At 36.9% G+C, this 16,529-nt stretch overlaps 1 protein-coding gene across 2 annotated transcripts in view; it reads right to left on the bottom strand.

Moving 5' to 3' along the window:
• Positions 1 to 1,992: 1,992 nt before the first annotated feature.
• Positions 1,993 to 16,529, bottom strand: part of LOC126473398 (brefeldin A-inhibited guanine nucleotide-exchange protein 1) — a 285,458-nt gene continuing 270,921 nt past the window's right edge. The window contains exons 30-31 of one of the 2 annotated variants that reach the window (XR_007586450.1): positions 15,591 to 15,824; positions 1,993 to 2,349 (exon numbers count right to left, since the gene is read on the bottom strand). Coding sequence is in view for 1 of the 2 variants with exons in the window: in XM_050100408.1 (XP_049956365.1) it covers positions 15,654 to 15,824 (171 nt within the window). In the remaining variant the exon portion in view is untranslated. Of the gene's footprint in view, positions 2,350 to 11,322; positions 15,825 to 16,529 lie in introns of those variants that run through there. The other variant, XM_050100408.1, reaches the window with a different exon arrangement.

The following is a 16,529-nucleotide window of genomic DNA, read 5'->3' as shown; positions in this document are numbered from 1 at the left end:
TGAACTGGATGTAGGAATTTATTCTCAGGTATATGAGTGGCGTTTGAAAAGTCTGTGCAAAAATAAAAACTACTTACGTGTTTGGGATAAACCCTTTTTATTTTTCGACCTAGTCTCCTTTTTGACATATACACTTCATCCAATGCTGTTCTAATTTGTTGATCCCTTCCGAATAATAGGAATTGTCCAAGTCTGCAAAATAGCTATTAGTTGCTGCAATCACCTCCTCGTTTGCATAAAATCTTTGTCATGCCAGCCATTTCTTCAGACTGGGGAGCAAATAGTGGTCCGAGGGAGCCAAGCGTGGAGAATAGGGGGGGGGGATGTGAAACGAGTTGGAATCCTATTTCCATTAATTTGACGACCACAACAGCTGTGGTGTGTGCTGGTGCATTGTCGTGATGGAAAAGGACTTTGTTGTGGTCCAATTGCCGGCGTTTCTCTTGCAGCTCGGTTTTCAAACGGTCCAATAACGATGAATAATATGCACCTGTAATAGTTTTACCCTTTTCCAGATAATCGATGAGGATTATCCCTTGGGAATCCCAAAAGACAAGTCGCCATACCCATTCTGGCCAAAGGAATGGTCTTTGCCTTTTTTTGGTGCAGATTCTCCCTTGGTAATCCATTGTTTAGATTGTTCTTTGGTCTCAGGAGTATAGTAATGTATCCATGTTTCATCCACAGTGCCGAAACGACGCTTAAAGTCCTGCGGATTCTGCCTGAACAGCTGCAAACCATCCCTGCAACACTTCGCACGATTCCGTTTTTCGTCAAGAGTGAGCAATCGCGGAACCTATCTTGCGGATAGCTTTCTCATGTCCAAACTTTTATGCAAAATATTATGTACCCATTCATTCGAAATGCCCACGCAATAGCAGTCTTACGCATCGTAACTCTCCTGTCATCCATCACTATATCATGGATTTTATCAATGACTTCTGGAGTCGTAACCTCCACAGGGTGTCCAGAACGATCAGCATCACTAGTGCCCATATGGCCACTCCGAAAATTTTCAAACCACTTATAAACTGTCCTAATCGAAGGTGCAGAATCAGCGTAGTGTTCATCAAGCTTCTATTTAGTCTCCTGAGGCGTTTTACCTTTCATACAGAAATGTTCAATCAGGACACGAAATTTTTTTCGTCCATTTTTTGACAATCACTCGACTTCCTTGATTCACACGAATGCCAAACACAAAGAAATAGGCCAATATGGCTGAAAATTGTTGTGCGTTCTTTCCAAAGATGCTACTAACTAAACATGACTTCGATACGCGCCGGTGGTGCCATCTCCCGGACGTTGAACGGACTTTTCAAACACCCCTTGTATATACCTGGAATTGCCAGCTTTTCAGAAGACTCTCTTCTAGAAGCACAGCTGTCAATGTGGGTGTGGCTGTTGTGGAATCATAGCCACAATCTGGCACATGGGCTACTGGTTCTAAATCATTCGAAATATGCTGATTGTATGACGGACCATTTCTGTACATTTGCATCGTGTGTGTGAGTGTATATGTTGTTTCCTGTGGTGTATTTCTTATTTGCTCCACCTGTTGTTTTAGGTCTGTTACATTGATGTTAACCTCTCGGCGCCATTCAGGTACTTCATCTGACAAAATCTGTCTTATTTGCCCAATTTCTGTGTGAATATGTTCGCCACCAGTTCTTGGTTCTGATACTACTGCAGCACTCACGGCCTGTGCTGCTATGCTTATATCTTTTTCTGCTTTTCCATAACGTCTATGTTTTTTTCATAAATTTTAATACTAAACGAAATTTTCGCTTTGAGCAGTCAGGCTGTAGGTAATTGTCTGAGTTAGCCCAAATGACAATTTGTTATCTTGATGAGTAAGATTTAACATGTTGGTTTCTATTTCTGTTTATGTGATTTTCAATTATTTCACATTATCCAATAGCATACAAACAATACCTGGTATTTTGCACGTTTTGTTAGACTGATAGTTTCTGTTTCAATCTCATCTAATGCTGTAGTTATCTACATATTAATATCTTTTATACTGTCATAGAATTTCTTATTCATTCTTACGGATTTCTTCTTGTCGGTTTGAGCAAAATTTTCTTCTAGTTTTTCTGGTTGTTCTATTAACCTGTTATCGGTTTTCTCAGACTTATCGTTTGTGGTTGCCTAATTGTGTTCTTTTGCAGAACAAGTAACATTTGCAGTTATTTGCATAATTATTTCAGCAAGTGGTGTTAATGGTTGTGCTGGTGGTATAACTTGTCTGCGAATTTGTGGCTGTATGCTGGATTCCTCAAATAAGCCAATTACATTCACAATACCAGATTGATAGATTGGTATCATAGCTTGCAGTTCCAGCTAACTTTTCTGAAACAAATATCACAAAATCAAAATCATGTACACCTTAAGAATTGAGGGAAAATCTTAAAGATACAAATGATAAGAAGAATTTAAAAGAGTTTTAATATATTCAAATACAAATGAAATCTATAAGCTGCCAGAATGACATAAAATATGCCTGCTCATATCGATGCAGGTAAGAGGAGGAGGCCAAGTTTTTTTGCTGAGAAGATCTCTGCACCTCTCTTTTTCTAAAGCATTTGAAATTACAAAGTCTGCAATTCCTTTCAGTCACAAGCTGGTTTCTCTGATGATGTTGGTCTGAATATGCAATTAACACAGCCTTTTCTGCATAGTATTTCGTTTATATATGTTTCATTACACTTTTTATAAACAACTTAAAATCTTTGTTAAATTACATACATGCCAGATAAAATATTTTCAGATAAATCCATACATAAATAGAAGTGACATTCCTTAAGTAATGCTTCAGATGTTAGCATCTCATCAGCCAATATCACAGACTATGTCATTTGGAAAGTATGCCAAGAACTCATGGGATTAAACCACTTACTTTAACAGGATTTCTAAATACTCTTATCTGAAGGGTCATAGTTTTCCATCATACTAAGTGGAATATTATAAACTTAACTGGGTTCACCAAGCAGATGAAGGAAAGTCTAAAAGAATATTTATTAAGTACATCACAAAAGCATCAGAAAGTACTATTAAACGAGATACTTCGCTGTTCACAGTACAAGTATTGTGGACAGAGAATAGGAAGCAGCAGGTAAGGAGGAAAAGGAACCCTATATAAGGTGCAAGCTACAATCAACCAAAGAGAACTTTCTTAGTTTCTTTAATGTGCAAGCTAGAGTTAAATGCTACTGCAAATATGAGAAGAGAAAGAGCTGGAAAAATTGCTGTAACAACCTATCCAATGAAACTTCGATGACCAGTTTCGAACAAAATACAGAAAATACGTCGAAGTCAAAAAGAAGACAATTTTTATCCCCCACAATAAATACTACTGAAAGAAATTCGTCATTACTTGACACCTAACATCATGAACTCTGCAATCAGCAAAAGCAACAGCGACGACCAACCACATCATTTAAATCGATGTCAGTCTTCCAGAAATCATCAGGGCAATGTCAGGCGGCAGGACCATATGGACGGGTTCAGATAATGTTATGTTACAACACTTACCATAAGAGTAAAATGGTCTACTCTATAACCGAGCACCCCCCCCCCCCCCCCCCCCAAACACCAGATGTTACAGCCTCATGTAGGCTTAACCACACTCATATCTAATGCGCATAATATATTAGAATGCAAGTGTAAAATAAGTTATAATGGTGGCTGGAAGGCCAGAAAGTTCTATGTATGGGTCGAATAGGCTGTGGCATTTGATGTTGGTACTTCGTGGATTATATTCTGTCGTGTTATACAAATGGCCATTTGTGCCAAAACAGTTTCGTTTATTTGGTGTGTTACAAAATTGCTGCCCTATTAGGAAGGCCTATTTTGTTTTATCTAGCGGACAGTGACAAAATAGACGTAATCAGATCGAGAAACCACACCAGTCTTGGGTATTATTTGTACTAACAGCTCTTTCAGCATGAGATAACATTTCGATTTTTCATGTAGCAAAGCGTTTGACGAACTTTGATGAGGTAATAGATTCTTTCGCAGAAAGGAAAGCATGCCATGTAAAGCTGTTGCAAGATTAGAGAGAAAAAAATGCTAGGAGCTAAGGTTTGAAGAAATGTGTAATTTCTTGCAGCATTGATTTTATACAGGGTGTTACAAAAAGATACGGCCAAACTTTCAGGAAACATTCCTCACACAAAAATAAAGAAAAGATGTTATGTGGACATGTGTCCGGAAACGCTTAATTTCCATTTTAGAGCTCATTTTAGTTTCTTCCACCTACGCTCAATGGAGCACGTTATCACGATTTTATACGGGATACTCTACCTGTGCTGCTGGAACATGTGCCTTTACAAGTACGACACGTGTGGTTCATGCACGATGGAGGTCCTGCACATTTCAGTCGAAGTGTTCGTACGCTTCTCAACAACAGATTCGGTGACCGATGGATTGGTAGAGGCGGACCAATTCCATGGCCTCCACGCTCTCCTCACCTCAACCCTCTTGACTTTCATTTATGGGGGCATATGAAAGCTCTTGTCTACGCAACCCCGGTACCAAATGTAGAGACTCTTCGTGCTCGTATTGTGGACGGCTGTGATACAACACGCCATTCTCCAGGGCTGCGTCAGCGCATCAGGGATTCCATGCGACGGAGGGTGGATGCATGTATCCTCGCCAACGGAGGACATTTTGAACATTTCCTGTAACAAAGTGTTTGAAGTCACGCTGGTACGTTCTGTTGCTGTGTGTTTCCATCCCATGATTAATGTGATTTGAAGAGAAGTAATAAAATGAGGTCTAACATGGAAAGTAAGCGTTTCCGGACACATATCCACATAACATATTTTCTTTCTTTGCGTGTGAGGAATGTTTCCTGAAAGTTTGGCCGTGCCTTTTTGTAACACCCTGTATATCCTGTATGCAATTTTATGTCACGCAAAACAGCAACTTATTAACTAATAGGCAATAAAGAGTTCGAAGAGTTCTTGTTCTCTCGATTACAAATAATTCCATCCGCTATTAATTGCGAGATTTTTTTAAGAGGGTCAGGCTGTCAAATCGGCCGTCTGGGAGCAGGAGAGGCACCATAGGACATTTAATTTCCACTCTCCTAAATATAGTTTGGACGTGCGATAGAAAAATGCTTTACGAAGAGGTGTGGCACTGCACTTTGGCATACTTCAGACCAAATAATATGTATTAGATTTCCTTGAATACTTATGTTTTATGTTTCAGACTTTTCAGAAAGATGTGCGCTACAAGATGAACATATTGTGAAAATTCGATTTTTTTTTTTTAGTATTGACCCAGTTCGCAAATGTAGATCCGGGGCTGCTGCGCAGAGCAGTCTTGAGTTATAGTGGGTAGTCTCCACGTGACCCATGTTTACATTTAGTGATTTTGCTGTTTCCCCTTCGTTTTCTCTCGTTAAATGCAAACAAAACGGATATCTGAAGCCGGGAGCTATCAAGTGAATTAAAACATTCACATAATTACGGAAGGCTGAAATATGTCATTAGTATCAGATTTTATTTTATTTCTACCTTTCTGACAGTCAAGCATTAATCGCGTTGCGGAACAATGAAGTTATTTTTGTCTGTTTGCTAAAGAAATTTGACTTTTGTTAACCTTTTCCGCAGAGGCAGTCAATGTATTTGAAACGATATGTTTAATTCCACAGTACTGGCTAGTTTCAACCGTTCGCTGCATTTCAGGAGCTCGTTTTCATTTTCTAGGACATATGGCATCATGCCATAAAAAAGAACCAAACGTGATATAATACAATACTAGTGCTCCAAGAAAATTTACATCCCGAAAACCACAATGAAAAGCTTAATATCAGGACAAGGTCTACTTCATTGGGAATCTGGACATACGAATGTGCCCTTTAAATGTGCACATTTAATTATATGGTTCACGAAATTCCGATGCTCTTGCAGTATCCTCTGATGTCTTGTTTCTTTTATGTCATAATGTATGATCTTTCAATGTTTTACACGTACGTATATACGGGCTTCCTACGTCCTGATAGCTACCCAAGCGCGGTGTCGCCTATTATCTGCGCTCTCTGGCGACTGCTGAAACGAACGTATTCCTAACAGATCGCGGGAAAATATTGCGAATAGTGGTTTGAAAAGTGTTACTTAAAAAGTACATATCCTTTTACGTAATTTGAACTATGTGCTAGAATGTACCATGAATTTATTAAATCACAGAGCGTTTGACTCTCAATTAAAAACCAACTCTTTGATGACGAGCCATTTAGAATTTCGAACCCTGAAGATCAGACATTTATATCATTATTAAAAATATTACTGGCACATTATTGAGATAATGTTAAAGTGTAACACGTGCAAAAAAGATCAACATTATATGCGAAAGCTTAGCTTCTCTTGCAGCTTGAGACCAGTATTATATGTGAAAGCTTTGCTTTTCTTGTAGCAACACTATGTATATTAATTTAAACTATTAACTTTCCCTATTTGTGTATTCGTGCTACTTAACAGTGATGTTGCTGTTGGCTGCCTACGTCACGTGTCCTATGCTCTGAATATCCGCTGTCATCGGCTGGCGAGAGCACATGACACGAGCTACGAATGGCTTACAAAAGCGCATCGAAATCTCGATTTCAATGATTAGGAAATTAACATGCGGTGTTTGGTGGAATTCCAATGTATACTTTCGTAATACGAAAATGTGCAGCGTACATGTTGCTGCACAGCAAAGATATTTCCAAGACGTGTCTTTTTCCCTGAGTTTCGTTTTCTAAAAGTGCCTTGAAATTGTACGCCCGTGTATAAAATCCTAACCATTCAAAGGATTGATAAGGGAAAATATACAGCCACCCGGGAGAAGGTGTATTTTTAACCGGGAAATCCGGGATTTTTTTTTCCTTGTCCACGTATACACCCTGTATGAATGCCCTTGAAGATCTATCCAGATACTACAACACAAACCAGCTGAAACCAAACCCTTCAAAGACACAAGTGTGTGCTTTTCATCTGAGAAACAAGGAAGCCACTCGCAAGTTGAATTAGTATGGTCGGGGTTTGAACTGGAACACTATGAGGCTCCACAATACCTAGGAGTGACACTTCATAAATCTCTCACTTTCAAAAAGCACTGCATGAAATACAAGTCGAAAGTCTCCACCAGAAACAATTTCCTATGGAAATTGGCCAGACCACAGTGTGATAGTCAACCAGAAACAATCCGAACATATGCAATGGCACTACACTATTCTGCAGCAGAGTATGCCTATCCTGTTTGGTATAATTCAGCTCATGCCAAACAGGGGTATGTAGCTCTCAGGATCCTGATAATCCACTTCAGTCGAATGGCTTCACCACCTCGCAAGAATAGCACCATCACTTGTTCAAAGAGAGAGAGCTTCGAAACAACAAGGAAAGAAAGGCAGTGGGACAGAAAGTTACTCAAAGTTACTCATCCTCTGTATGTGCATGAACCGCATCCGCAATTACTTAAGTCAAGGAAGAGTTTCCTTAGGACCACTGCTGAAAAAACTAGGTTACAACTAGGGGGGGGGGGGGGGGGGGGGTTGTACCCTCCCGCTGGTTGGAAGAGAGTTGTTGAAGCTTTTCCTCCAGGCTATGACAGGGAATGGACAACTTTGAAGTCCCTGAATAGACTGAGATCCGGAGTTTGAAGATCAAAAGTTAACCTGCCAAAATGGGGATACACTGATCCAAATGATATTCGGTGTGACTGTGGAGAAGAACAGACAGTCCAGCACATGCTTCGGTGTTGATTGTGTCTAGTCTCCTTACAGAAGCTGACCTTCAACACGCAACAGAAAATGCACTGGAAGTGGCCAAGTTTTGGTCAAAAGTAATTTAATCATAACTGTGTAAAATGTATATACATGTGCATGTACACTACTGGCCATTAAAATTGCTACACCACGAAGATGACATGCTACAGACGCAAAATTTAACCGACAGGAAGATGCTGTGATATGCAAATGATTAGCTTTTCAGAGCATTCACACAAGGTTGGCATTGGTGGTGACACCTACAACATGCTGACATGAGGAAAGTTTCCAACTGATTTCTCATACACAAACAGCAGTTGACCAGCGTTGCCTGGTGAAACGTTGTGATGCCTCATGTAAAGAGGAGAAATGCGTACCATCAGGTTTCCGACTTTGATAAAGGTCGGATTGTAGCCTATCGCGATTGCGGTTTATTGTATCGCGACATTGCTGCTTGCGTTCGTCAGGATCCAATGACTATTAGTAGAATATGGAATCAGTGGGTTCAGGAGGGTAATACGGAATGCCGTGCTGCATCCCAACGGCCTTATATCACTAGCAGTCGAGTTGACAGGCATCTTATCTGCATGGCTGTAACGGATCGTGCAGCCATGTCTCGATCCCTGAGTCAACAGATGGGGATGTTTGCAAGACAACAACCATCTGCACCAACAGTTCGACGATGTTTGCAGCAGCATGGACTATCAGTTCAGAGACCATGGCTGCAGTTACCCTTGACACTGCATCACAGACAGGAGTAATGGACTGACATGCACAGAGTCCTGACCTGAATCCTATAGAATATCTTTGGTATGATTTGGAATGCTGACTTCTTATCAGGCTCACCGACCGACATCGATACCTCTCCTTAGTGCAGCACTCCGTGAAGGGTGGTGTGCCATTCCCCAAGAACCTTCCAGCACCTGATCGAATGTATGCCTGCAAGTGCGGAAGGTGTCATCAAGGCTAAGGATGGGCCAACACCATATTGAATTGCAGCATTATCGATGAAGGGCGCCACAAACTTTTAAGTCATTTTCAGCCAGGTGTCTGGATACTTTTGATCACATAGTGTACAAGGAGGTCTGACCGATGACCCAATAGGTGTTTTCTCATAAAAATCAGCTGCATGACTTAATTTTTCAAAGTGACAATTACAAGTCATATTGACCTTCTCAAAGGCAGCTTTCAATTTTCCCTTCACTGATTAAAGTAAATGCATCAGTTCTCATTTGATGCCACATTTTGAGAAAAAAATTAAAATATGTATTACAAAATAACAAAAAGATAGCTGACTGTAAAAGCAATGTGTCATAGTGTCCTAAACCTGTACTGTCTGACATAAAATGACATTGAAATCTTTCTTATTCTACATTTATGGTTATAATAGAGGGAAACATTCCACGTAGGAAAAATATATCTAAAAAAAAAAGATGATGTGACTTACCAAATGAAAGTGCTGGCAGGTCGACAGACACACAAACAAACACAAACATACACACAAAATTCAAGCTTTCGCAACAAACTGTTGCCTCATCAGGAAAGAGGGAAGGGGAGGGAAAGACGAAAGGATGTGGGTTTTAAGGGAGAGGGTAAGGAGTCATTCCAATCCCGGGAGCAGAAAGACTTACCTTAGGGGGAAAAAAGGATGGGTATACACTCGCGCGCGCACACACACATATTCATCCACACATATACAGACACAAGCAGACATATTTAAAGACAAAGAGTTTGCCCAAACTCTTTGTCTTTAAATATGTCTGCTTGTGTCTGTATATGTGTGGATGAATATGTGTGTGCGCGCGCGAGTGTATACCCATCCTTTTTTCCCCCTAAGGTAAGTCTTTCTGCTCCCGGGATTGGAATGACACCTTACCCTCTCCCTTAAAACCCACATCCTTTCGTCTTTCCCTCTCCTTCCCTCTTTCCTGATGAGGCAACAGTTTGTTGCGAAAGCTTGAATTTTTTGTATATGTTTGTGTTTGTTTGTGTGTCTGTCGACCTGCCAGCACTTTTATTCTACATTTACTTATAGCAGATATTATTAATACTCTCTCTCTCTCTCTCTCTCTCTCATGTTTGATGGAGTTTAGTCTTCTTTTGTGCTTCATACATAACAAGTAGGCCTATGCTTTCAACTCCATTAACACAATACCTTCCATAAGCTTCTCAAAGGAACATTTATTTCAGATGTAGAGTTGAACACTTTGTTGCTCCTTTTCTTCTATCAGCTTCCATCACTGAAGAAGTAGCTGTTGATTTTCTGTGATTTACTAGCCATTTAATAAGTATTGTCATCCAGGTATGAGAAAAACCAGTCTGGTTAAAATCTATTCCGGTATTTTAGTTCTGAATAACTGGTTTTTTTTTTATCTTTGTTATAACAACATGTGCTTATAGCAGCAAAACTGAAATTTTTTGTTTTTAAGTAAACTTTTTTTTAAATCAGTAATTTTTACTCTTAAAATTTGTATTGGTTTGAAATATTGCACTTTTATAGAAAATGGGCGAGTGATAAGTGCTATTTTCATAACATTGTTGACAGAAAAGATCAACAAACATGGCATACGAATTGGTATGGTATTGCTGAGACAATAACATCCCTGTTGTCTGTATGTGCAGTCTGCAAAACTTGCCGCCATCTAGTCTGTACAGTAGTTTCTTACTGTTGTCACAGGACATCTGCTGTATTCAAGAACGGCAGCAACCCTAGTGTGCAAATATTTTTGTGAAGTAACAATAAAATACAACTTTTCATTTGCTTTAAAGGACTAAAGATTTGTCTGGCATTTCTATAAAATAATAAAAGAGGAAGTAAATTGTGGTAACAGTAATAAATTAAAAACTTAACAACAATTCATTCATAGTATACAATAAAAATGGGAAGCAGCTGAACTGCTGCCTATGTCTACATAATATGCCTTATCTGATTGTATCCCTTGAAAATGGACAAACCAATACAAAACACACAGTTCTTCAACATCAGCTGAACCCCTTTGCTCTGACTATTTGAAATGTCCAAATAGTGGTACGATACAGAATTGCACTGTGATTTTTAAGGAGTTTCAGAAACGTTAGAATCAATAAGATAATACTGGTGATTTTTTGTAGAATTCAAACATTTATCACTTTTCGAGCAAAGCATTAAATGGTATGTGGACCAAGTTTGCCTGTTTAATTTAATATTTTGATTCTATGTATGTTGAAACTGATGGTCAAAATTTTTCAATATTTGTTTGATATCTTTTATTACAGAAAATAACAGGAATAAAAACTAAAAATCTCTTATTTCAGAAACAATTTTAACAGCGGATTAAACTGGCATGGGAAAAAACCAGATATAACCAAAAACTGGTAGTTCCTGTAATAATTGCCGTTCCTACTACCATCTGCAGGAAATTCAACTTTACTATAATTTTCTCATAATAATATTAGAAGTGTGTGTGTGTGTGTGTGTGTGTGTGTGTGTGTGTGTGTGTGTGTGTGCGCGCACTTACTTATTTCTGTTTGGTCTCACAAAATACTTTTGGTAGTTACATCACAAGGAGTCAGATGTAAACAAAAACACAATATCGAGGGGCAATGACAGTCATGTTCATATGTTAATGCCCTCTGAATAAGAATAATAAGTTATGCATTCCATAAAAATCAGTTAGACCAGGGCTTGCCATCAGTTAGACCAGGCCTTGCCACAAAGTTCCACACAAAACAAGCTCTGTTAAAAGGGTAAGGAACATTCCTAATGCTTTTCACAACAGTGTTTTCAATTACAGTTCTATTAGCTGCATAATAATATAATATTCTTTAAGATGCCGTTGCAGAGCCATGATCACATAGTATTCATAATACAGTTGTGGCATTTTTCTCTCTTAGCTACCAACCAAAGAAAAGGACATTACATTCTTAATTGCAACTGTTTTCATAACGCAGGCTGCATGTTTTACTCCATTGTCTTTGACACATTGAAATTATTAATATCAAGTTCAGGTCTAGGGGGTTCCAAACTCCATGTAACAAAACCTTTTTAACACCAACTTCAGCTCAAATAATCATCTCACACTTAAAATGTGAGAAGAGAAACACACAATTTTATCAGTTATTGAGAACTACCATGTGCCCAAAGACATAGGAAGAAACAAAACAGTGTACGACTCTTGAAATTTCAACATTTTGTAAACAATTTTTCTTTTGGTATAAAATAGCGAAAATAGGAGCAGGTAAAAATGAAAAAACCTGTCACATGAAGGAAGAGAGAAAAAAAATGTTTTGACACTTTGATTAGGTGCGCGAATATCACACAGTCAACTTAAGTTGCGAATGCATTTCAAATTTACATCATGCTGTTAAAACATTCTACATAAAACTTTATTTTAATGTACATCTTGATACAATAACTATAAGAAATGATAAAGCAATTTAAGTAATAGTTATTAAAAAAATAGTCTATCTGATTATCACATATTTCTGTAAAGTGATTATATAAACAAACATAAATACTATACACAATAAATAAATCCTTCACAATATATACATGAATTTACAGCAGTACGAAAACAAGCAAATGATTTAACAGCTAACATTATCATTAAATGAAAACCTGTGGCTATCTCACAAAGGAACACTTGGTGTTGTTTGAGAAAATGATGTTCTTTTCATTCCTCCAACAAATTTAAACACTACATGGAAAATGTAGAAGTTTGAAATTATAAAATTTTATAAGGAGTAACAAAACCATTCTGCTAGAGCTACCTGTCTTGAAACAGAATAATAATTACAACAAACTCAGCATTCAAGGATGATTTACAGAAAATGTGGCATGATATACCTTGCAATATAGTTCAATGGAACATAAAACCTACTGCAAAATATATCATCTCCCTTGGCCTCATACACTGTTCTACAGCATAAGCACCAGAGGACTATCTAATCTACTTGGGGAAAGCAGTACAACACAGCAATATTCTTTCAAAATAAAGATACTAAAGAAAGTACTTCCAATGGAATGACTACAAATATTTTGATATAAATATATACATTTCCCTACAGTCATGAGATTAGCACTTAAGAAATTAAATTTCAACATCCAGCTTCCAAGGAATCAGAGAAATCACAAACCTTATTTTTTCTTAACTTGAATGGTGTAATTTTGATTTATAAAATTTGCTTCAAGAAAATGGAATGAAATTATCAATATGTGATGAACACAAGAGACAGAGTGTCTTTTAGTACGTTATATATGAAAAATGTTTCAACATTTAGGCTGCAAACGACCATTCAGGCCATGAGTTATGAAGACACAGTGAATAAAAAAAATAATATAATTTTTTGTACTATTTGTAGAGGAAATCTTTCTGCAAATTTCCCATCTCCCTCTCTCTACTGAAACAATGTAAGTACTAAATGTTTTCTAGACTTCTGTTAAACAAAAATAGTAGCAAACAAATGAGCAAGATAAAAAACAAACTAAACATATGTAGTGAAATTGTGGATTTATATGTTATTTAGCATGGTTGAGATGAAACGAAACGGTGAAGGGGCTGTAAAGGAAGAGATGTGCATACTGAAGAAAATTAAAATTCTGGACAAGAAAAATACAATCATCAAATTTATAGTTCTTCATGAACTGACACAAAGAAAAGGGATGACACTGAAGTGTGAAAACTAGGAACTGGAGGTATCATCTGTGGGCAATTATAAAACAAATATGTGAAACAATACAGGTAAAATGGTAGAATAAGAGAAAATTGGTCCTCGAGCAGACACTTGCTGACAGAATAAACACGAGACAACATAAACAAGAAAGAAGCTTATCAGTCAAATATCTCGCCATCATACCAACTTCGTTGGGTCTGCACCATATCTCCTACAATTCCTCTTAACACTATTTTCCTATTCCTTTCTGTATGTAGTGCACACCTCTCTTTTTAGTCTGACATACATATTTCTAATGCCATTGTGAATTAGTTTTGAATTACTACATTTCCTCCTTAGCAACACTTAAAGCTAAACTTCAAAAGGACGTTCTGTATAGTTGTTGAACATATCACAATATTTTCTTCCTTTGCTGGATTATAATTATTTTTTAGACATAACACTCAAAATTTTCAGCTTCTTTCGTCATTATTTTTAAAGCAAATGTAATGAAGTGTTTGTTATTTTACCAATACCAAACAACACACTCACATGAAATTTGATTCAAAATATTGGATAATTCTGTTAATATTATCAATTGAATTATTCTTTTATGTTTCATGTAGTGATTACAGCTTTTATATGACCTACAAGCACAATGTCGATGATTTAGATCAAATGGTTAACAGCATTTGAAGATACAAATTTTTCAAGAATAAATAATAATGGCATTTATCTTATTACAATTGAAATGTGTGGAGCTTTTGAACTGCAATCATCATCCCATTTTTATTGTTTTAAGCATAACAATTAACAATAACTATGAAACTAATTGTCAACATTCTTAAAGAACCCATCAGAAGAAGCAGAAAATGTGTAGAATGTTTGTAATTGACATCTACAGTTATAAGTTCCTTAGTATTTCAAAAACACTATATCACTTTTTTTTTCAAATAAAAAAAGAAGAATGTCTTGTCTGACTCTCAAAACAACTACCTTCCATCATATTTAGTACTGAAAGACAAAAAGAAAGAGAGCAGTGCTTTAAGACTACTGAAGATTGTCACAGAAATGATTAAAAACTGTGATACATGCTACATCCTTATTAAAATCGAGCTACAAGGCACTTCAATACGCCGCTTACCTCCACCAGTTCAAATGAGTCTATTGCTTTTCAAATGAGTCTATTACTTCACAGATACTTCATAATGATAAAAAAACAGGGGAGCATACAGGATTAAGCCCTACAATAGTTTCATAAAACAAAGCAAATCAGAGTGAAGAGAAGCACTGTGTACATGAGTGACCAAAAACTTTCAAAATCTTTCATGTAGAAATTAGCATTATGAATAACTGTTTCTGATCTAATGTGTTGGTTGCTCATGCAAAATGGCCAGACTTTTAATGACTGAATGTACACATCGCTTGTTGCATAATGATCATCTGATTTACTCCTTTTACCCTCTAAATTAAAATATAACAAGTTGGAAACAATGTCTGAAGTCTTGATAAAATGTTAGTAGTTTCTATTCACATAAACTGCATAAATAGGCACAACATTTTCACTGCAACAATAATTATCCTAAACAGGGATGTAAAGACTGCTTCTGAAAAACAGAAAATTGGAAAGCTTTTGCTTTTAAGTAACAGCCATCAAAACAAATGTCATAAGCACAGAGGATTTACAAATAGTGGAATGTCAGTTCAAAATAATTCAGAAATTTCCATACCTGTATCCATTTTGTTGTGAACATTCATATGAACAGTAAATATGCAAAAAATCAATGTAGTTGTGTGTGTTCTTGATTTACAGAGCGGCAGGAATTTTTAAGTTTAATTTATCTGTAAATCTATGTGCTATGCTTACATGCTTCTTCATAGATGGTACTGGTTTGGTAAGCATTTATATGACATAATAGTATTAATGCATTCAGATTCCAGAAGATCTGAAAAACCACTATCAGGAGATCATAACTCTTGTTACTATAACACTACACTATTTTTCATTTCTTTGCATTGGTATTATCCATAAACAAAGTTTATTATTTTTAATGCCGATGTTTTACAAGTCAACAATATATATCACATCTCTTCATTTATGAATCAACTAGCACAAAATTGCTGTTACCTACAGAATCAACAACACAGCCTTGTGGCTGAAATAGACAGGTTTTCACAACCTACTGTAGCCATTTCTCCAACCACTTACATGACAATGATAAGTCAGAAGTGGTTGGCTCACAGGAACTTAGCTCTGACTACATTTGATGTATCATGGTCCAACAGTTACTGCTGCTGAAGTTGTCTTGGTATTAGGAGTGATGTTGAACACAGGACCGATCCGAAGGAAAAATCTTCGAAGAACAGATCGTAGCTCTGGCTTCAGGTCAAAGCACATAACCTCACAAAGCATTGGATAGTAGCTTGAAGTATGAGCTGCAAACTGTGAAAGAATACCAAGTGGTTATTCTAAACCATTTGTTACACAAAATAAATACAGGTTGGTACAATATAAACTGTAAGGGTAAGTTAAGACATAAGTTGACAGACTGTCTTTGCAGCTACGTCACAAGAAACAATAGTACAAACAAGGAAATTATATATATATATATATATATATATATATATATATATATATATATATATATATATATAAAAAAACAAAGATGAGGTGACTTACCGAACAAAAGCGCTGGCAGGTCGATAGACACACAAACAAACAAACAAACACAAACATACACACAAAATTCAAGCTTTCGCAACAAACTGTTGCCTCATCAGGAAAGAGGGAAGGAGAGAGGAAGACGAAAGGAAGTGGGTTTTAAGGGAGAGGGTAAGGAGTCATTCCAATCCCGGGAGCGGAAAGACTTACCTTAGGGGGGAAAAAAGGACAGGTATACACTCGCACACACGCACATATCCATCCACACATACCACCTCACCTTTGTTTTTATATATAATTTTTCCCACGTGGAATGTTTCCTTCTATTATATATATATATATATATATATATATATATATATATATATATATATATATATATATATATATATATATATATATATATATATATATAATAAAGGGGAACATTCCATGTAGGAAAAATATATCTAAAAACAAAGATGATGTGACTTACCAAATGAAAGT

Source organism: Schistocerca serialis, chromosome 4 (assembly GCF_023864345.2).
Source record: "Schistocerca serialis cubense isolate TAMUIC-IGC-003099 chromosome 4, iqSchSeri2.2, whole genome shotgun sequence".
NCBI lineage: Eukaryota > Metazoa > Arthropoda > Insecta > Orthoptera > Acrididae > Schistocerca > Schistocerca serialis.
The sequence above is the reverse complement of the archived record's forward strand: the minus strand, read 5'-3'. Positions and strand labels throughout refer to the sequence as shown.